We start from the raw sequence: 18,617 nt of genomic DNA, 5'->3' as shown, positions 1-18,617 counted from the left end.
GTGGGTCTGGACTTAGGCCAGACCAAGGTAAGAGTATCTTAATGGGACATTAATGAACCAGATATTTTTTTAACAATAATCCATTCTAGATAAGAGCTTCTTTCTAGATTTATTTAATTAACTGAATTTAAATTCCCCAGCTGCTGTGGTCAGATTTCACCTCAAGTCTCCAGATCATTAGTCTGGGTCTCTGGATCGCTAGTCAATTAACATAAACATTATGCTACTGTTCTCTACCATTGTGGGCTGCTGAGTTGCCTTACTGATAGTATGCTTTGTTTATTATTGCATTCTATAGTTCAGTTACTGAGGTGCAACAACCGAGCTTGATATCAGAATACAGACATTTACCATGCTTGATGCATACTCTTGCAGCTAACAGGATTTAGCAATGATATATACGCACACCACATCTGAACACGTCATCATTAACATGTAAATTCTTAAAATAACATTAATATTATTTTTATTCATATGTTACCATCATTGTAAATAATAAAAAAAATTGTGAGAAAATTAAAAAGTACAATTCTTTAAATTTTGGTCTGTTGTCTCAGTTAAGAAAAACCACAGATCAAACAAAATGATGGGGTAATTACAAAATTCTCATATTGGAACATGTATTTTTCTCTATAAGCAGTGAGTGGGTCACCAGACGACTTGCATATAAGTTGAAGTAATTTCTGGCCGATTTCCACAGCGTGATGAGAAGGCTCTTGTGAGACACCTCATCAAATACCTTCAAAATATCTATATACACTACACCCAACACATTTCCTTTATCTACACAATTCGTCACTTCTTACAAAAATATTAAATTTGTCAAACATCTTTTTTCAACACATCTGTCCATGCAATTCTTGATTACTAATTATATCTTGTATTATGGATTTTAAAAGATTTTCCTCATCTGATGCCAGACTAACTGGACATTACTAATCTGGTCTATCCTCTCCCTTCTTGAACAAGGGCTTGTCACAAGATCTATATTACTGACAGTAGAGAGAAGTGGAAAATATTCATTCAGTCAGTTGCTGGTGCTATATGAATCACAAGAAGAAAATCTAGATAAATCAAGATAAATCCCCCCTTCTTGCCCACCAGCAGCCCATGCAGCGAAAGCTGCCAGGCTATTTGCCTAATTTATATATAGTGATGAGAAATTGATTGTAGTCAGATACCTGTTGCTCCTGGAAAGTCCTGGCTGTCCATAGCCACTGGAAGAGACCTTCTGCTGAAGAATCTGTCTATTGGTCAAATGAAGTTGAGGCTTTTGTCTCGGTAAAATGGTCTCAATGTGGTTGTGGTTTAAATAAAGCACCTTCATAATAAGGAAAAAATTAAATTTTCTTTTGTCATATGTCAGATTTCAGTTTTGTTACTATATTTATTTACCAGGTCCTTGTTGCTTTCAGTAGGTCTCTAGGAGGTACACAGGAGAACCATGCAACTCATTTGGTAGTGAAATAAAATGTCTGATCTATCTTTCAAGGTTTAGCAGGATTGATTTTCCTGGTTTCTTTTCCTGTGGAACATCTATTCCTCAGTGCAAGTATCAGAAAAAATGATTGCAGACCAATTTTATTGGGTCCCTTTTATGTAACTCTGGGATTTTAAATGATTTCCTTGGTGTCACAGAGCTGGGCTTGCAACTGCCCTAGAAGCAGACCTGTTGGCTCAGGGTTCATAATTGAGATGGAGGAAGGTGTTTCCAACTTCCTGTCTTATTTTTCTGCTGGATCGTTAGCTGGATGTCCCAGTACAGGGTGCCCGAGGAAATAGGTTTATGGCTAGCCTCTAAATTTCCAACAGCTTCAGGGGGAGATTTTGTGGGGCGAGGAGAAGGTGTGGGGGAAATGGATTACCTGCGCCTTCCAAGTTAAAAGTCGGTTGACATTTCGCCGACTAAATCTGGGGACACGGTTTAAAAATAAGGGGTCTCCCATTTTAGATAGAGATGAGAAGAAATTTTTTTCTCTCAGAGGGCTGTGAATCTTTGGGACTCTCTTCCCCGGAGCGTGGTGGAAGCAGGTCAATGAATTCTTTTAAGGCAGAGGTAGATAAAGTCTTGACTAACAAGGGAGTCAAAGATTATCGGGGTTGGCAAAATTTGGAGTTGAGGATAGAATCAGATAAGCTATGATCTTATTGAATGGTGGAGCAGGCTCAAGGGGCTGAATGGTCTACTCCTGCTCCTAACTTGTATATTTGTATGTATGTTCGCTCACGTGAAATCTGACTGCCTGCAGTGATTATACACAGACCTTAAAGGGTGAGCGCAGGACTTCTGCCCCTCAGGGACAGGAAATCCCACCCTAAAGAATGCCAACCAACGTGATTGGACGGCAGAGCTGAGCGCCAGAAGAGAGTAGTGGCCACCGCTGGAGAAATTTAAATTGTCTCCTGGACTTAGGTGAGTCTGGGGATTTTGGACAGGCAAGGCTGGGAGACCGCAGTGAGGGGGATGGTGTGGGGCTTCAGGTTAGAGAGGCTGGGGTGGGGGGATGGGGGGAGAGGAGGGACAAAGGTTGGGGTGTACCATATAGGTGGGTAGGGGGGTGCCACAGGGGACCCCCAAAAAAGATAAATACCCCCTTCCTGCCCACCAGCAGCCCATGCAGTGAAAGCTGCCAGGCTATTTGCCATGCTCCCGCCTTGCCCTGCACACTGAAAAATTGTGACAGAGGAGGAATGAGGCTCTTGTAGTAGTTAATTGTCCACTTAAAGGCCTCAATATGTCTAAGGGTGGGTGGGTTGCCTGACACCTTACCCGACGTCCGGAATATGAGGGACAGGTGGGGGGGTGGACAGAAACATGGTGGGCTGACAACCCATTTTATTTTACATGCCTCCCATCTTTAAATACGCCGACGAGGTGGGCTGTAAAATTCATCCCTAGGTTTCAGAGGGATCTCTGGGCATGTCAAAGACTGTAGGTAAGTATCTTTAAAAAAAAATTACACCCCTGCTTCCCCAAGATATTCAGATTGAATTTTTACCAGTAGCCACTATGGAGGCTCACTACACAGCTGCCATTTCCATTCCATTAATGTTATGTTCTGGCAGGGGGCAGGTCCACATATCACATTAACTGCCCAGGATAGGAAATCCTGGCAATCCTGGGACTTGAACAGGCTGATAGGAGAAATACCACCTTGGATATTGACTGCACTGCAGTATGGAATGATCAATATTACATTATAATTATGTTAAAGGATGGATATTTCATTGTACTATGACTATGAAGTTTCAGCAATGCCTATTTGCCATTGACACACTGCAGCAATATGTTCTAATTTGTGTGTAATTTGAATTATCCAATGTAGTATAGTTGTAATAAAGATAACTATAAGATAAGGAGGTGGAAATAATCCATGCACTTTATATAAGTATGTTTACAGACATGGATAGTGAGGAACAGAAACTGATTGGACAATACTTTGTTAACATCACAACTATGATTTATAATTTAGCACCAGATTTTGGAAAAAAATGGAAGTTATCTCCAGATAACTATAAAAAAAAACTCACTTTGACACGAGGGAGATAGACTAGACCGCTGAAGGATGTAAGGTTATTGTGTTCCAAGTTGATTCTTTGTAAACGTCCAAATTTCTCTGAAGGTCCAAGATCTACGGATCTGATAAGAAGTATAAAAAAGTTACTTTAAATAGCGATACTTACACTGTCAGTGAGGTAACTGATGTTACATTTTAATTTTTCAATAGAATATTTGTATTTCTTGATATTTACATAGAATGATTCAAATTATGACACAGAAACAGGCCTTTTTATCCATTTGATCCATGGAAGAGAATTTTCTCTGTCAGGCGGGCTGGTCGGGAGCAGCAGGGGACGGGTGCGGAGCCGAACGCCGCCCGTGATCAGCTGCGCGCTGCCATTTTATGTGGGCAGGCCAATTAAGGCCCGCCCAGCGTGACGCACATCGGGAAGCGCTCAGTGCTACCTGTGCGGGCAGGGGAAGCAGGGAGTGCCTCAGGGAGATTAATCTCATTATGAAACATTGAAAAAAATAAAATTATTCAGACATGTCCCCTCATGTGACAGTGTCACATGAGCTGGGACATGTTTATGAGTTTTGATAAAACATTTAATTTCATTAATAAATCCATGAAAAATGGAAGGCCGCCTGGGCTCTTCGCCTGCCCGCCGACCTCGTCGGCGTATTTAAAGATGGGAGGCATGTAAAATAAAATGGGTTGTCAGCCCACCATGTTTCTGTCCAGCCCCCCAACCTGTCCCTCATATTCCGGACGTCGGGTAAAATGTCAGGCAACCCGCCTGCCCTTAGACATATTGAGACCTTTAAGTGGACAATTAACTACTACCAGGGCCTCGTTCCTCCTCTGTCACAATTTTTCAGTCTGCAGGGCAAGGAGAGAGCATGGTAAAGTTGTACGGACAGCCCTGATGAGTACTTTAATTAGTTTATTAATGGCCTTAACAGGCTTTGATAGTTCGGCGGGTACGCAGCCGACTCCTGTGCATGCCCGCCAAACTAAAGATCGGAATGACGTGCAGTGACGTCGGGACGCACTGCGCATCATTTTATGCCCACCCCCCACACCGAATAGAAAATTATGCCCATGGTGGTGTTTATGCTCCATATGAGCAATTCTCCTAATCTCATTTGTGCCCAATCTTGTTTCCATATCCCTTTACTCCCTTTCCTTTCAGCCATCTATATAACCTATTCTTTAATGTTGACATTGGCCGGGGTTTTCCGGCCCCGTCTTGGGTGGGAACCCCCGCAGGCAAGGCAGCGCCCCAGCCAGAAGTCCACTGCCTTGCAGCAGGAACGGAAGATCACGGCGGCGGGCAGGTGCAGAAAATCCCGCCGATGGTCTCTGCTTCAGTCACTAAGTCCAGTAGTACATTCCATGGCCTCACAACCCTCTGTGGAATAACATTTCTCTACCTCTTTGCCATTCCTCTCTATACATTCTATACCTCTAGACATAAAATACATTATTCCATTAGCTATTTTAATGACTTTATCCACTTTAGGTGCTACTTTCAAGGTCTTAATACACCAGTACTCCAAATCCTTCTGCACTTCCACATGTAGAATCATAAAGGAACAGATAATGATCCAGACCACACAGAACATGAGACAAGTGGTGATGGAGAAAAGAGGCTACTGTAATGCAACCTAGACTTGGACACAAGCAGTTACTGAGCAGATGGGCTATTATTAATACACTTATAATTATCATTACAGGCAGTGCATGATCAGTACATTTGAATACACTGATGTTAAAAACCCTACATTGTCTATCATATTGTTAGGCAAGGCCTGGATACTTGAGAAATATTATCAAATTGTATTTTCACAAAATGCACTTACAACAAAGCAGATATCCAATACTTAAGATTATTAATATGCATTTCTCCTTTTTCACAAAAATCGATGAAAATATAGCCCACAAAACGGTACACAAGCAAGTTCACATTAGTGAAGAGTTCTGCAGTGACTCTAGGTTAGTGAAGGGAAGCAGGCAAAGGATAGTGTGTAAATTGAGGGGCTACAAGTAGTTTGGCGCTCAGGAAAAAGTGATATGAGATCTAAGCTAGAAGCAATGTACCCTTGGTTTTTTTTGTTGTGTGTGGCCCATTAATTTAAGTGCCTGGTATCCTTGAATTTTTTTGCACGACTGCACACAGGCAATATCTTCAAGGGCACGACTTGTGCGCAAACTATGTGGTAACTTCAGGATTGCTGCATAGTCTAACAGCTTAGAGGGAACTGGTTCAGAGAACTACTTCAGCAAATCTAGTGAGATCATTGAACTTCTTGCACAATGGAGCCGTGTCATGGGTGCAATGCTCCATGCACTGATCTTCTTTGCCACTGTTCACCTGCCACCTGTCTTCATCCTCCAGGTGGTAACAGCATGTCGCATTTTCTATGGGCTGTCTCCACCAGGACCCTTAGTGTAACATCTAAAAATCTGGAGGATCTCACAACAGCTGTTTTAGATGGGTGAACTGTCCATGGCAGTTTCTGGTATTGACCAGCCAATGTGCACCTCCCTTTAAAAGATGCAGGCTGTCTTTAAATAGCATCATAGGCACGTCACTTTCAGTCCCCAATTAGGCAAGCTGCCAATGAACAGTGTTAAAGACATTGGCATCCTAATATTCAGTGTTAATGAGGTATGGGGACTAATAGCTCTACTTAGTGGTGCAATGTGTTCAGGCATAGGCTGCGTATGCAGTGCCAATACCGAGCCCAGAAAATGGAGGCAAATCAGTTTTTACTCCACAAGATCTGATGTATCATTGCCTAGGGGCAAAATGAAACCTTATATTTCTGGGCACCACACCTTAGGAAAGATATATTGAGCTTGGAGGGATTAGAGTGTAGATTTACCAGAATGATACCTGAACTCCAATGATTAATTTATAAAGAGAGATAACACAAGCTGGGTTGCATTCCTGGGAATTTGGAAGGTTAAGAAATTATTTGATCAAAGTCTTAAAGATAATAATGGGAACAAAGAGGGTTAAACATATATAAGGTTGTTGCTGTTTTTAAGCAAATGGGGTGGATTGGGTAGAACTATTTCCACTAGTTGGTGATTCTAGGATTAGGTACATAGGAGCAGGAGTAGGCCTTTTGGTCCTTTGAGCCTCACCACCATTCAGTAAGACTATGGCTGATCTGGCTGTGGTCTCAGCTCCACTTTCCTGTCTGCCCTCCATAACCCTTGACTCTCTTGCCTAACAAAAATCTAACTCTGCCTTGAATAAATTCATTGACCTAGCTTCCACTACTTTCTGGGGATGCGAATTTCACACACCAGGGCACTGTGAAAAATTTAGAGTCTGACTTTTCAGGAGTGAAATCAAGAGACACAAAAGGTGATAGAAGTTTGGAACTAACTTCTGCAAATAGAAATTGATGGTTTTAAAACTAACAATTGATCTGAGATTGATCATTTTTTGTTAGCCAAAGGTATCATTGGATATGGGGAAAGGCAGGTATATTAAGGTCATAGATCAACCATGATCTCACTGAATGGCAGAACAGGCATGGATGGCTAAATGGCCAACTAGCTGTTATATTCCTATTATAATGTTAATGGATTCAAACGTTCTCCTAGTGTCATGAAGATATTAATGTATATAATTTTATTGGAAATTATTTTAAATTGTACTTGTAGGATCTGTGTCTGTGGGTGTGTGTGTGTGTCTTAATTGGATTAAAGCCAGCTAGTCTGGGTGATTTGATGTCTAAATCTATGGGTTATTGTTGCATTGGGGAAGATTACGTGGGAATGATTAATTTGGGGATTTGTTTAAAAGTTATTATGGTAGTAATTAGTAGATATGTGTATGTGTTTAAGTTTGTTGACAAATTAATAAATGTTTAATTTAATTTATACAAAAAACCTCTTGAGGCTTGGTGGGTTTTATTCCTGAATTCAGAGCTGCATCTCAAATATACCAATTAGAAATATAGGTTAGGACAGTTGTTTAAAGTTTCCCTCTGGGATTTTAAACAACTCAACCTTTACCAACTGTTGTGTCATAACAACTGGGGGCTCTTGGCGGGATAATATTTGTAATTTCTTGAATGGCTTGTAATTGGTGAATCTTAAGGTTACAAGTAGAGAAGCACTTTTAATTCAGGAGTTGGTGAAGTTTTTTTTAGAAGTGATGAGACTGCAAGATGGCTTTGGTAATTGCTAAGACTTGCCTGAGAGTAGAAGATATAACTCTGATTGGATTGCAAAAAATAACCAAGAGTAAGTAAATAGAGTTGGCAGGTAAGTTAAAATTGGGGTTACCTGACACTAGTGAGTCACAGCTGGAGGTAATGAGATTTCTGTTTGAAATGAAGAAACTTGAAATTGAACAGCAAAGGAACTGAAAAAAACTTGAATTAGAAGCAAAGGAAAAAGAAATGACATTTAAAAGGGAGCAAGTAGAAAGGCAGGAGAAAGAAAGGAAGCCGGAACTGGAATTTCAGGCAAGAGAGAAAGAATATCTGCTTAAAAGGCTGGAAGTTAAAAAGTAGGTCTCGGATTCTAAGGAGAGTTCTGATGGTGAAAAAACCTTTAACCTAAAACCCAGTGGGGAGATATTTAGATTTGTACAAGCTTTTCCAAAGTTTGAGGGAAAAGATTTTGAAGCATTCTTTATTTCATTTGAAAGATAGCTAAACAAATGAAATGGCCACAGGAGTACTGGACGTTATTATTACAGTTTAAGTTGCTGGGTAGAGCGCATGAGGTATATGCTTCACTGTCTGAAGAGGTATTGGTGAATTCTGATGTGGTGAAAAAGGCTATTTTGAGTGCATATGAGTTGGTTCCTGAAGCATACAGGCAGAAATTTAGGAATATGAGAAAACAGCTTGGGCAAACTTATATTGAGTTTGAGAGAGTAAAACAAAATAATTTTGACCGGTGGATACCTGCATTAAAAATAGAGACAACAGATACAACTCTTAGGGAAGTAATTCTTTTGGAAGAATTTAAAGACTCAATCCATTCAGTAGTGAGAACTCATGTGGAGGAACAGAGGGTTCAAACTGTAAGACAAACAGCAGAGATAGCTGATGATTATAAGTTAGCTCATAGGGCTAAACCTTTTTACGTCACCCATTCAAATGGGAAGAGGATAGAAAGTGGGAAGGTGAAAGGAAGGTAGGTAGTCAGGGAAGAGGAGGAGTGGCTGGGAATTCCCAGGAAGTTTTTCTCTCAGAATAAAAAGATACTGAGGGTAAGAGTGACATTCGAAAATTGAGGTGTTTTCATTGTAATAATGGGGGTACATGAAGCCAGACTGTTGGAAATTACTGGGAAAATCTGTTGGAATTATTGGGTTACAGAAAAGTTCTGGAAGTAAAAGTACTATGGGTTCTGAGGTTCAGGCACAGGAAAAACCAGTGGTTTGCATACAGGTAAAACAGGGAGAGTCAGTGATAGGTAAGGAAGTGGGAATGTCTTCACAATTTACCCAAGAGAATTCTGAGGAGCAGGTTGCAGAAATGTTTAAAGACTTGTGTGCGAAGGGAAAGTCTTTCCATATATACAGGGTAGAGTAGGTAAAGATATTAAATTTTAAGAGACACAGGGGTTAATCAATCTTTAATGTGAGATAAGTGATATTTGTTGTTCAGAGGGAGTAATGCAGGAGCAGGTGATAATAAGTGGGGTTCATGGAGATGCTAAATCTCTTCTGTTTTGGAAGATAAATTTAAAGAGCAAATGGAACACAGGTGAAGTTATTGTTGGAGTAATGGAAAAATTGCCCATTGCAGGGGTTCAATTTATTCTGGGCAATGACATAGCTGGGTCACAAATGTGGGTGATACGTAGGGTAGTTGAGTAGCCTGTAGAAGTACTTTCAACAGAGGTATTACAGAAGGAGCACTCTGGATTGTTTCCTGATTGTGTTATAACGAGATCAAAAGCTCATCAGGAAGAACAAGATAAACAAGGAGGGCAGGCAGTTCAAAGGCAAGAAGAAGGTGTCAAAATCCAATTAGCTGGCACTGTGTTTCATAAAAGCAAAAGACTGCGGATGCTGGAAATACAAAACAAAAATAAAGATACCTGGAAAAACTCAGCAAGTCTGGCAACATCTGCGGAGAGGAACACAGTTAACGTTTTGAGTCCAAATGACTCTGTTGAAGAGTCATATGGACTCGAAATGTTAACTGTGTTCCTCTCCGTAGATGCTGCCAGACTTGCTGAGTTTTTCCAGGTATTTTTATTACTGTGTTTCATAACATTGTTCAGGAGGAAAGACGACAGGGCAGTTCAGCTGAAGTGTTTAACTCAATGAGGTTAGTGGAGTTACAGAAAAATGATTTGCAATTAAAACAGCTATATCAGCAAGCTTATTCATAAACAGAAGCAAAATGTGTTCCTGTATGTTATTACCTTAAGGGAGATATTTTAGTGAGAAAATGGAGGCCTGATTATGGCCAGAATTATTCCGTTGGAGAGCTGGGGGCGGGGCCTGCTCACCGATGCGAAAATGATGCGGGATGACGTCTGGGAGGAACCCCCGACATCATCCTGCCCCATTTAAATATTCAGGAAGGTGGGCGGACAGCGCAATCAGCTGTCCATCCACCGACCTGTCAATGGCCAATTGAGGCCGCTGACAGGAAAATTAAGCCAATTAAAGGCCCTGCCATTCCAGTCTTAAGGTTGGGCAGGCCAGGAGCCCCAGCGGACTTCTGAAAAAAACTTGAAACCTCATCCACCAGCGGGATGAGGTTTCATGTCTGTTTTATAAAACTTTAATAAACTTTATGTGATATTTATTAACATATCCCGTCTCATGTGACATTATCACATGAGGGGGACATGTTAATAATTTTTTTATTTTTCTATTTTTGAAGTTTATAAAACTTTCAGCAATCTCCCTGAGATAGCACCTAGTCCCAGGGAGATGTGTGCTCTTTCGTGCGCATGCGCGAAAATGCGCACTTTGACAGTTGGGGAATCACTCCCCCCCCCATGCCCCCCAACACAGGAAGCGCATAGTGATTCCTGTCGGGTGGCCCGCCCACTCAAAATGGCAGCAAGGCCCATTTTGGCGGCAATGATCGGCTGCCTGCCCGCCACTGAGCCAGTGGGGCCTGCCCACCCATCAAGGACAAAATTCTGCCCTATGTCTCAGCAAATGAAAGCTGGAGTGAGGTGCATCAGCTTGTTATCCCATTAGGGTATAGAAATGAGATTCATGAGGATTGCTCAAGAAATTCCAATGGGGGGTCATTTAGGAATTAGGAAAACACAGGAAAAGATACAGAGGTTTTTTTTTGACTAGGATTTCATAGGGATATAGTCAAATTCTGTAGATCCTGTCATACATGTCAAGTAACAGGGAAACCACAAGCAGTTGTTAAGCCAGCGCCTTTAATGCCAATACAAGCATTTGAAAAGCCTTTTACTAGGGTCGTGATTGATTGTGTAGCACCCCTCCCTAAGACTAAATGTGGAAATCAGTACTTACTAACAATAATGGGTTCCCACAGCCTTCTGTCAAGGGCTACAGCGTTGGAGGTAAAGCAGAAACACATCATTTTTTACAGCACTAGCTGCCATAAGGCAAGTAAGTTTAAAGTCCAGCCACTGAGAAGCCAGGGAGAAGATAAGTTTATATGGCAAGTGGTAGGATAGCAGGGTTGGGGGAAGGATGGGTCGGGGTTAGAGGGTGGCCTGTGGGTAGGGGAGTGGCCTGTGAGTGGGAGGAGCGGGTGGTCAGTGGGGGGGTTGGGTGTTTGAGGTGCCCTGCAATCCTTATCTAGGAACCTCCGAGGGGTGTTCCACAGCGCATCTGGGAGCCCCAAGAAGAACCAGAGGATAAGGAGCTCAAATGCATCCCACAAAGGAGACTAGCATGACCAAGGGTCTACCAAAGACGCCTTTCCTATTTGTAGATGAGCGAGAGACAGTATCACACATGTCTGCTATTGTCAAGATGTGATGTCTCATATTCCCATATTCTGCGGGAAGATCAAAGCCGCATGGACTGGGGAGGTATCCTCTGCCAGTGCCCCTGAAAGTCACCGCCGCACTCAATTTTTTTGCAAGCGGACCATTCCAAGGATCTAGGTGGCATCTCTCAGTCCTCAACACATAAATGTATCAAGGAGGTGACAGATGCCCTCTACCGTAAGGCTCATCATTATGTGAAGTTCATAATGGATGACAGTAGCCAAGCTGCCAAATTTTTTGGACTAATGGCTATCTCAGGCTTCATTAGAATACAGGGTTCAATCAATTGCATACATGTTGCTTTAAGAATTCCATAGCATCAGCCCGTGATCCTCACTAACAAGAAAAGGTTCCACTCCCTCAACGTTCAGCTGGCTTGCAATCATTAAAGGCACATCATTCATTTTTGTGCCAGGTACCCTGGGAGTTCCCATGACTCCTATGTCCTGAGTCACTCACGAGTGCCTCAGATATTCCAGGGGCCGCAGCATTTACAGGGTTGGCTGCTGGGTTATAAAGGGTACCTGCTGAAAAGATAGCTCATGACACCCATGCGTCGCTTTCAAAGTGCCTCCAAGGAGAGATACAATGCAGCGCACTGTGCCACAAGATCCATCATAGAGCAGACCATTGGCATCCTGAAGATATGCTTCTGATGTTTGGACCACTCAGGTGGTGCTCTGCAGTACCCTCCACAGAAGGTATCCTGTATTATCATCGTCTGTTGCACCCTGCACAACCTGCTGCTTCAAAGGGGAGATAATTTGCCAGAGGGAGACATGGAGGAGGCTGAGCACTCCTTGGACAATGAGGACGTGGAAGGGCAGGAACCTAAAGATGTCAATAAGGGTCACCTGCGACCTGATGATGCCCTTGAAGCAGCACGATGCAGAAGACGTGACCGTGAGACACTGTCAATCACAAGGTTCCAGCAGCAGCAAGGTCCATGCGAGAGTAACCATGCATATCTCCTGGCCCTTCATGCCATGTCGGGGCTCGGAAAGGCCTTTATAAGCAGTGACCGAAAACAAGGTCTGCATGCAGCCTTGGACCTGCAACCTTCAAGTATCACCAGGCCCTACTCTTTCGAAAGGTCAGCAGCCGAAGCTGCATGCAGCCACTCTGGGAAGTGAAAGGCAGCTCTCCAGTGTACACCCTGTGACTTCTGGACTTGATGCATTCATGACCACCTGACTAAGAGACATCTTGTGGCTATAGAGATGCACATATGGTTGGAGATACCATCATGGCTGCAAGTCTTGTGCTATGGCACAAACATTGTGGCAGCTCATTGTTGATGAGACACTATTACTGGTAACCCTCCAAGCCACATGAGTACGCATAACTCCATGGTGTCTTGTGAGGAATAAAAGCTCCACACTTGAAGTGCAGACACTTTCAGGAAAGAGCTGGACATATCTCCCTGACGTTACGCATGGGGCGAGTAACCAGCATTAGCCCTCTAAGCATCACATGAATTGGAGGCACACAAAGACAGCCATTCAGAGTATTAAGAGGGCACATAGAGGCATATGCATGATGCATTCAAATGATGAGACAATTGTCCCTGTGAATGGTCCCTGTGGTGTCCAGCTTAGTGTCTTCCTCCCTGTTGCTGCCCAAGGGCCCCTGCTTGCCTTCTTGAGGAGAAGGGGTGCCAGGAGTAAGATTGAGGTGCCAGCACCCCCTCTCACCTAGCAACTGATGGATGCCACCAATGCCTACAGCGATGGAGTGCAGGTCTGAGCGCAAGTCTAGCAGAACCTGCTAGACCAAGGTCTCCAAAGTGGCCACCACCCTTTCCATGGAGACCTTCTGGTGCTCACATGTTGGAGTCATGACATCAGAACATGGACGGCCTCCCCCATCCTTTGCCTTCGTCTGTCAACTGCCTCTCACAATTCTGCCTGATGTTCTGCTGCTGTCTTTGCATCTCTGCATGTTTGCAACAGCCATTTCTAGAGGCTCATCTAGCTCGGACACAGTGGGTGCCTGTTCTCCAGCAGTCCTCGAAGTGCCAGAGAGCTAGGCTGTCACGCCTCCAACTGTTGCAGAGACATTGCAGTGAGGTGTTCTCCAGAATGTGACACCGAGCCTAATCTAGATGTGTGACTCACTGGGGTGTATGTGTCTGTGCTGGTGCAGGGTGCAGGTGAATGAAGTGTTCCTCAAATGGATCCTCATCATCCTCCTCTGAGGAGGCCTGGGGGCTGGGGTTATGTTGGATGTGTTGGTTTGTCAAAACCTGCTGCTGGCTGTAAGAGATAAAAGATAGATTTAGTTCATGAACAGGCTGAATACAACATTGCATGTCACTCACTGTGAAAGACAGGATGTGATCAACTCATGGAGGGCTCATTCATGCTGGCTTGCTGGGAGAGGCTGATCTCACCATCACCACAGGAGCGATCTCTGCCCTCCCGTGCCAATTCGGCAGCATCACCCTTGAATTTGGAGAGCTCCTGGATGTTGGCCATCCCTCCTCCTGTCTGGGACATCTCCATCTTGGTGGGCAAGCTTGGCCTGCATGAAGACAAATGGATGGGATGCTGTGTGTGCTGAGCTCTCCCCATTGAGGGCTGAAGATGCTGTTTACGCAGGATGATAAATGAGATGCTGATGAATAGACTTTCAATGCTGATATCTTCCCTGCTAATGTTGTGTGATATCCCTGAGCTGAGTGACGCTTTGAGTGCATAATGCCATTATGAGAGTGTGAGGTTGGAATGAGCTGAAGGCTGACTTACCCTGGCAGTGCAGATGAAACCATTCATCCTCTTCCTGCGCTGGATGGTATTTCTCTGGCGGTTGTCCACAGAGCTGACCTCCTTTGCAACCGCCTCCCAGGTCATTGAGGTGAGGTTGGTGGATCACCTGGATCCATCCTGGGAAAAATACCCCCCCCCCCCCACCCCAGGTGCTGACAGATGCCCCTAATTAAAGCTTCCAGGAAGCCCAGGTAAACCTTGGCACACTCATCTTGTTCCTTGGAGCTACCTCTGGAACTTTCGACCACACAGCTGAGCTGCAGAGAATAATGTGTGTGTTGGGGTGGCATTTAAATATGGCGCCAGGAACCTTCACCCCATGAGGTAATGGTGGACAGGTGAATCAGTTCCCACCCCGCCATGTGATTCAGTGAGCAGCTCGCCTATGCATAACTAATAAGGTTTCAAGCAGAAGATCAAATGTGAGAACCCGTCCTGTCGATCAGCAAGAAACCTGCTGCTAATCCCGCGCGCCACCACACTTAGTCTCCAGAATGGAAAATTCGGCCCAATATCTTTAATTTGACATTCTGCAGCATTCTACATCCTCTCCAGATGGCAACAGGAAATTTAAAGCTGTCAACCATATTTCATAAATAAACAAAATATGTGCAATTTATAAGATTTGTATGGTGACAAATCTCCCATTCATCACATCACTTTTGGGTTGATGCAGCTGAGAAAGTTCAAAACTTGATGCATGTAAAGGCTTGAAAGAGAACCATGGTATAAATGTAATAACCTACCACAAGGAGGATTTCAGCTAATCAAAGAAAAAACATTGTATTTTGACTTAAAGCTTTCAATATTCGCACTATATCATTATACATTACCTGATTGCAGATTCGGGCATTTCCAACTTTAAGATTTCTGAAAAGTTTGAATGCCCCAGTCTCTCTGTAACCATGTCAGAGGTGAGTCTACCACCAAACACATCTTTTGCATTTTCAGATTGTGCTGGTTCCTGCACACAAATAGAAAATTTGAGATTTTAAAGCGCCCTAATTGTATTCAGATATGAATGAGCTACAGATGTAAAATGCTGCTGCAAATAACTTCTAATTGTTAATTTATAACTATGGTGGTGATGTGTTACAGATCATTCAGGAAGCCTAGATTGCTGTAGCAACATGCACTTTTATATAAATGTTGTAGTCTGATGCTAAGAATTATGATGGTAGAGGATCCAACTTTCCTTCCATCACATGACTGAACCAATCTTACCACCTGCCACTAGTGTGTGTTGAAAGGATTTGCAGATTGATAATCAACCTGTTTCGCCATGAACACACCTTCCTTGGCCATCAAGGGGCTGGGGCTCGATCCCAGAGCTTTTGAGACTGAGACAGGACCACAAGACTTTCATACAGGAAACTACTCCTGAATATAGAGATTATAAATTCAGCATTATAAATTCTGAATTAGCTTAGTAACGGTAGTAGTGAGCTGTTAAGGATGATGGACGTTTTACACACTGGGAAATTTGAGAATTTTTTCATCAGCTGTTCATTTTACATAAAACAAAAATGTAGTCATACAAATAGTGATAACAGAAAAGGTGACTTAAAGCTGATGATCCAGACTGTGAAGTTTGTTTTCTAAAAGGCTAAACAATAATTAATCAGCCTGCCTTGGTAATAGCAAAACACTTCACACCCATGGCACCGGGAGGTCTGTGTTTCTCAGCAGGTTTGTCCAGCACAGCCTATTTAAATTAAAGCACACACAGCAATCCATGCAGTCAGTCAGGGTTCTTAAAGAGGAAACTTGTAAGAATTCATTACTTTAGAATCCACCCTTTACAGCACACTTCCTGTCTGCACACTGAGGATACCATTTATCATGCTGTGTTGCACTACTGGCATACCAAATGGAATAGGCTCATAACATATCTAGTGGCACCAAAGTGCCATCCATAAGCTGCTGTGAGTCATCAGCAGCAGCAGAATTATTCAACCACAATCTGTAACCTCATGGCCTGGCATATCTCTCACTTACCACTACATCAAACAGGGGTATCAACCCTGATTCAAAAGGGATGCTGGAGAGCTTGCCAGGAGCAGCACCATGCATACATAAAAAATGAGGTGCCAACCTGATGAAGCTACAAAGCAGGATTAAATGCATGCCAAACAATGGAAGCAGCATGTGACCGAAAGAGTTAAATGATTCCACAACCAGATCACATCAGAGCCCTACAGTTCTGCAAAATCCAGCCATGAATGATGATGGATTACTAAACAACTAACTGAAAGAAGAAGCTCATCAAATAGCCCCAAAGGATGGGGGAACCCAACACATCATTGCAAAAGACAAGGCTGAAACATTTGCAGAAAAGGTAAACCTAAAAATGAAACTAAACTTCCCAGTTTCTAAGGAAACTGCAAACTGTTTGGGAAATCGAAACTAAAACTTTGTTGAAAGATATAGGACACAGATCAGTCCAAGCAACAGTAGCAGTTGTTGAGTCCGTTGTTGCAGCACAAGCAAGCGGAAGAAGACTGAGGAAGACAGTCCAGATCCAGAAGCTGAGAATAAGTTGCTGCAGCTGTTTCTGTTACTGGAGATAACATTGATGGGTCTACCCCAGCCAGACCGAGCTGAGCAGATTCTGCAGACATGTGCCATTTGTGGTAAAGACTGTGCCCATGGAACTCTTGTTGGTTATGTGTTGTTGTCAGTGGAGATCAATCCTGTTTTAAGTTGCCTCATTCAGCATCATTCTGCTTTAATTTCATGGAAATAATGGGGCTGGTATAATCTTTCCGCTTTAGTGTAATTTTATGCTGGGGCCAACGTAGTGTTGCATGACCCAATCAGTGCCCTTTTGGAGCAGCCTCTCCCACTTGTCAACTCTCTCTTGCTCGTCAAACCTCCTGCTTTGATAACATTTATGCTCAAAAGCAATCATTTAGTTATCATTTGACATCGCAAGTAGTGATCAACTGGCTTCACCATCATGGATTGCCATCAAATTGCAATGTTCAAACATTTGCAATCAGCAAAATTACTTACCTTAAGCATTCTGACACCAAAAATGATCGTAGAGTTTGTTCTCCATATTTCTGAATATAGCTTCAAACATCCCAAAACTGTGCTAACTTTAGAAAAAGCAGACTGTTTTAACGTATATGTTTTGACAAGCTAGTTTTGTATTTTTCTTCATAACCTATAACTAGTGCAGCAGACCCCTGCCCCACCCCCCACTCTTGGATTTCAGCAGTTTTCTCCCACCCATCCCCTCCCCCAGAGCAATTTTCTCCCATCCAACCCCCGATCCACCACCCGAGTGCAGCAGTTTTCTTCCCCCTTTTGGCCACTCCTTCTTCCCCATCCCTCCCCCTCTTCCCCAATTTTTCTCCTCCGCCCCCCACCCCGAAAGTGCTCAGCTCAAAGAGTGGACCGGAATCAGAAGTGACAGTGAAGGCCTCTGCTGCAGCTTTCCAGCTGGTGTGGATCAGCAATGGCGGCACAAGGAGGTGAGTGCTCGGGTTGGGGAAGTCAGGTATGGAGACAGTCACCGGGGGAGGAGGTCGGCAGTGCTCTTAAGTCCGGTGGCGGGTAAACCCGAGAGGTTTGGTGGCAGGTAGGCTTGAGAAGTTCAGGGGTGGGTAGGCTTGAGACTAGGAGGAGTGTAGGCCTGAGACAAGAGGGGGTGGTGGTATGCAGGCTAGAGATTGGAGAAGCGGGGTGTAGGCCTGAAATTGGAAGTGGGGGGAGGTGTAGGCCTGAGACTGGAGTGGGTGCGGGTGTAGCCCTGGGACAGGAGGTGGGAGTATAAGACCAAGACTTGAGAACAAGATCGTAAACCTGAGACTGGAGAGTGATAGTGTAAGCCTGAGACAGGAGGGAGGTGTAGGCCTGAGACTGAAGGGGGTTGAGCAATGTAGGCCCGAGACGTGGGGGAGGACAGCAAGGTGAGAGTCGTTGGGGGAGAGGCAAAAGAGGATAGAGTTATCAGAGGGGCGGGAGGGAGAGAGGTGATTTTTGTCAGGGGTAGAGGAGTCGTCGGGGGGGAATGGGAGTCGAGAGAGTGTCAGGGCAGAAGGGAGAGGTGAGATTTGTTCGAGGTAGAGGAGAGAGTCGTTTGGGAGTGGGGGGAGAGGAGAGAGTTGTTGTCGGGGGAGAGGAGAGAGTTGTCGGGGGGAGGCGACTAAAAAGAGTCAACACAAGGGGAGAAGAAAGTCATCGTGGGGGCGGTCAGACTGGGCTGCCTGGAAGAGATCAGTGGGGTGGGGGAGGGGAGAAACCACCAGAGAATGCCGAGAAATCAACTGGGGGGTGGGGATGGGGTGGGGGAACTACCGGGGAATGCTGAGAGGTGGTTGGTGGGGGCAGCGGGAGGGGTGGTCTAGTAAAGGAG

General features: G+C 43.9%; 1 protein-coding gene across 1 annotated transcript in view; it reads right to left on the bottom strand.

The window, feature by feature from the left end:
* lrrc9 (leucine rich repeat containing 9) overlaps positions 1–18,617 on the bottom strand; it is a 185,802-nt gene that overhangs the window by 25,821 nt on the left and 141,364 nt on the right. The window contains exons 23-25 of the mRNA XM_041214204.1: positions 15,088–15,218; positions 3,532–3,640; positions 1,182–1,321 (exon numbers count right to left, since the gene is read on the bottom strand). Coding sequence (XP_041070138.1) covers positions 1,182–1,321; positions 3,532–3,640; positions 15,088–15,218 — 380 coding nt within the window. The remainder of the gene's footprint in view (positions 1–1,181; positions 1,322–3,531; positions 3,641–15,087; positions 15,219–18,617) is intronic.

This window comes from Carcharodon carcharias, chromosome 20 (genome assembly GCF_017639515.1).
Source record: "Carcharodon carcharias isolate sCarCar2 chromosome 20, sCarCar2.pri, whole genome shotgun sequence".
Taxonomy (NCBI): Eukaryota; Metazoa; Chordata; class Chondrichthyes; order Lamniformes; family Lamnidae; genus Carcharodon; species Carcharodon carcharias.
Note: the sequence above shows the minus strand (reverse complement) of the source record. Positions and strands in the feature narration are given on the sequence as shown.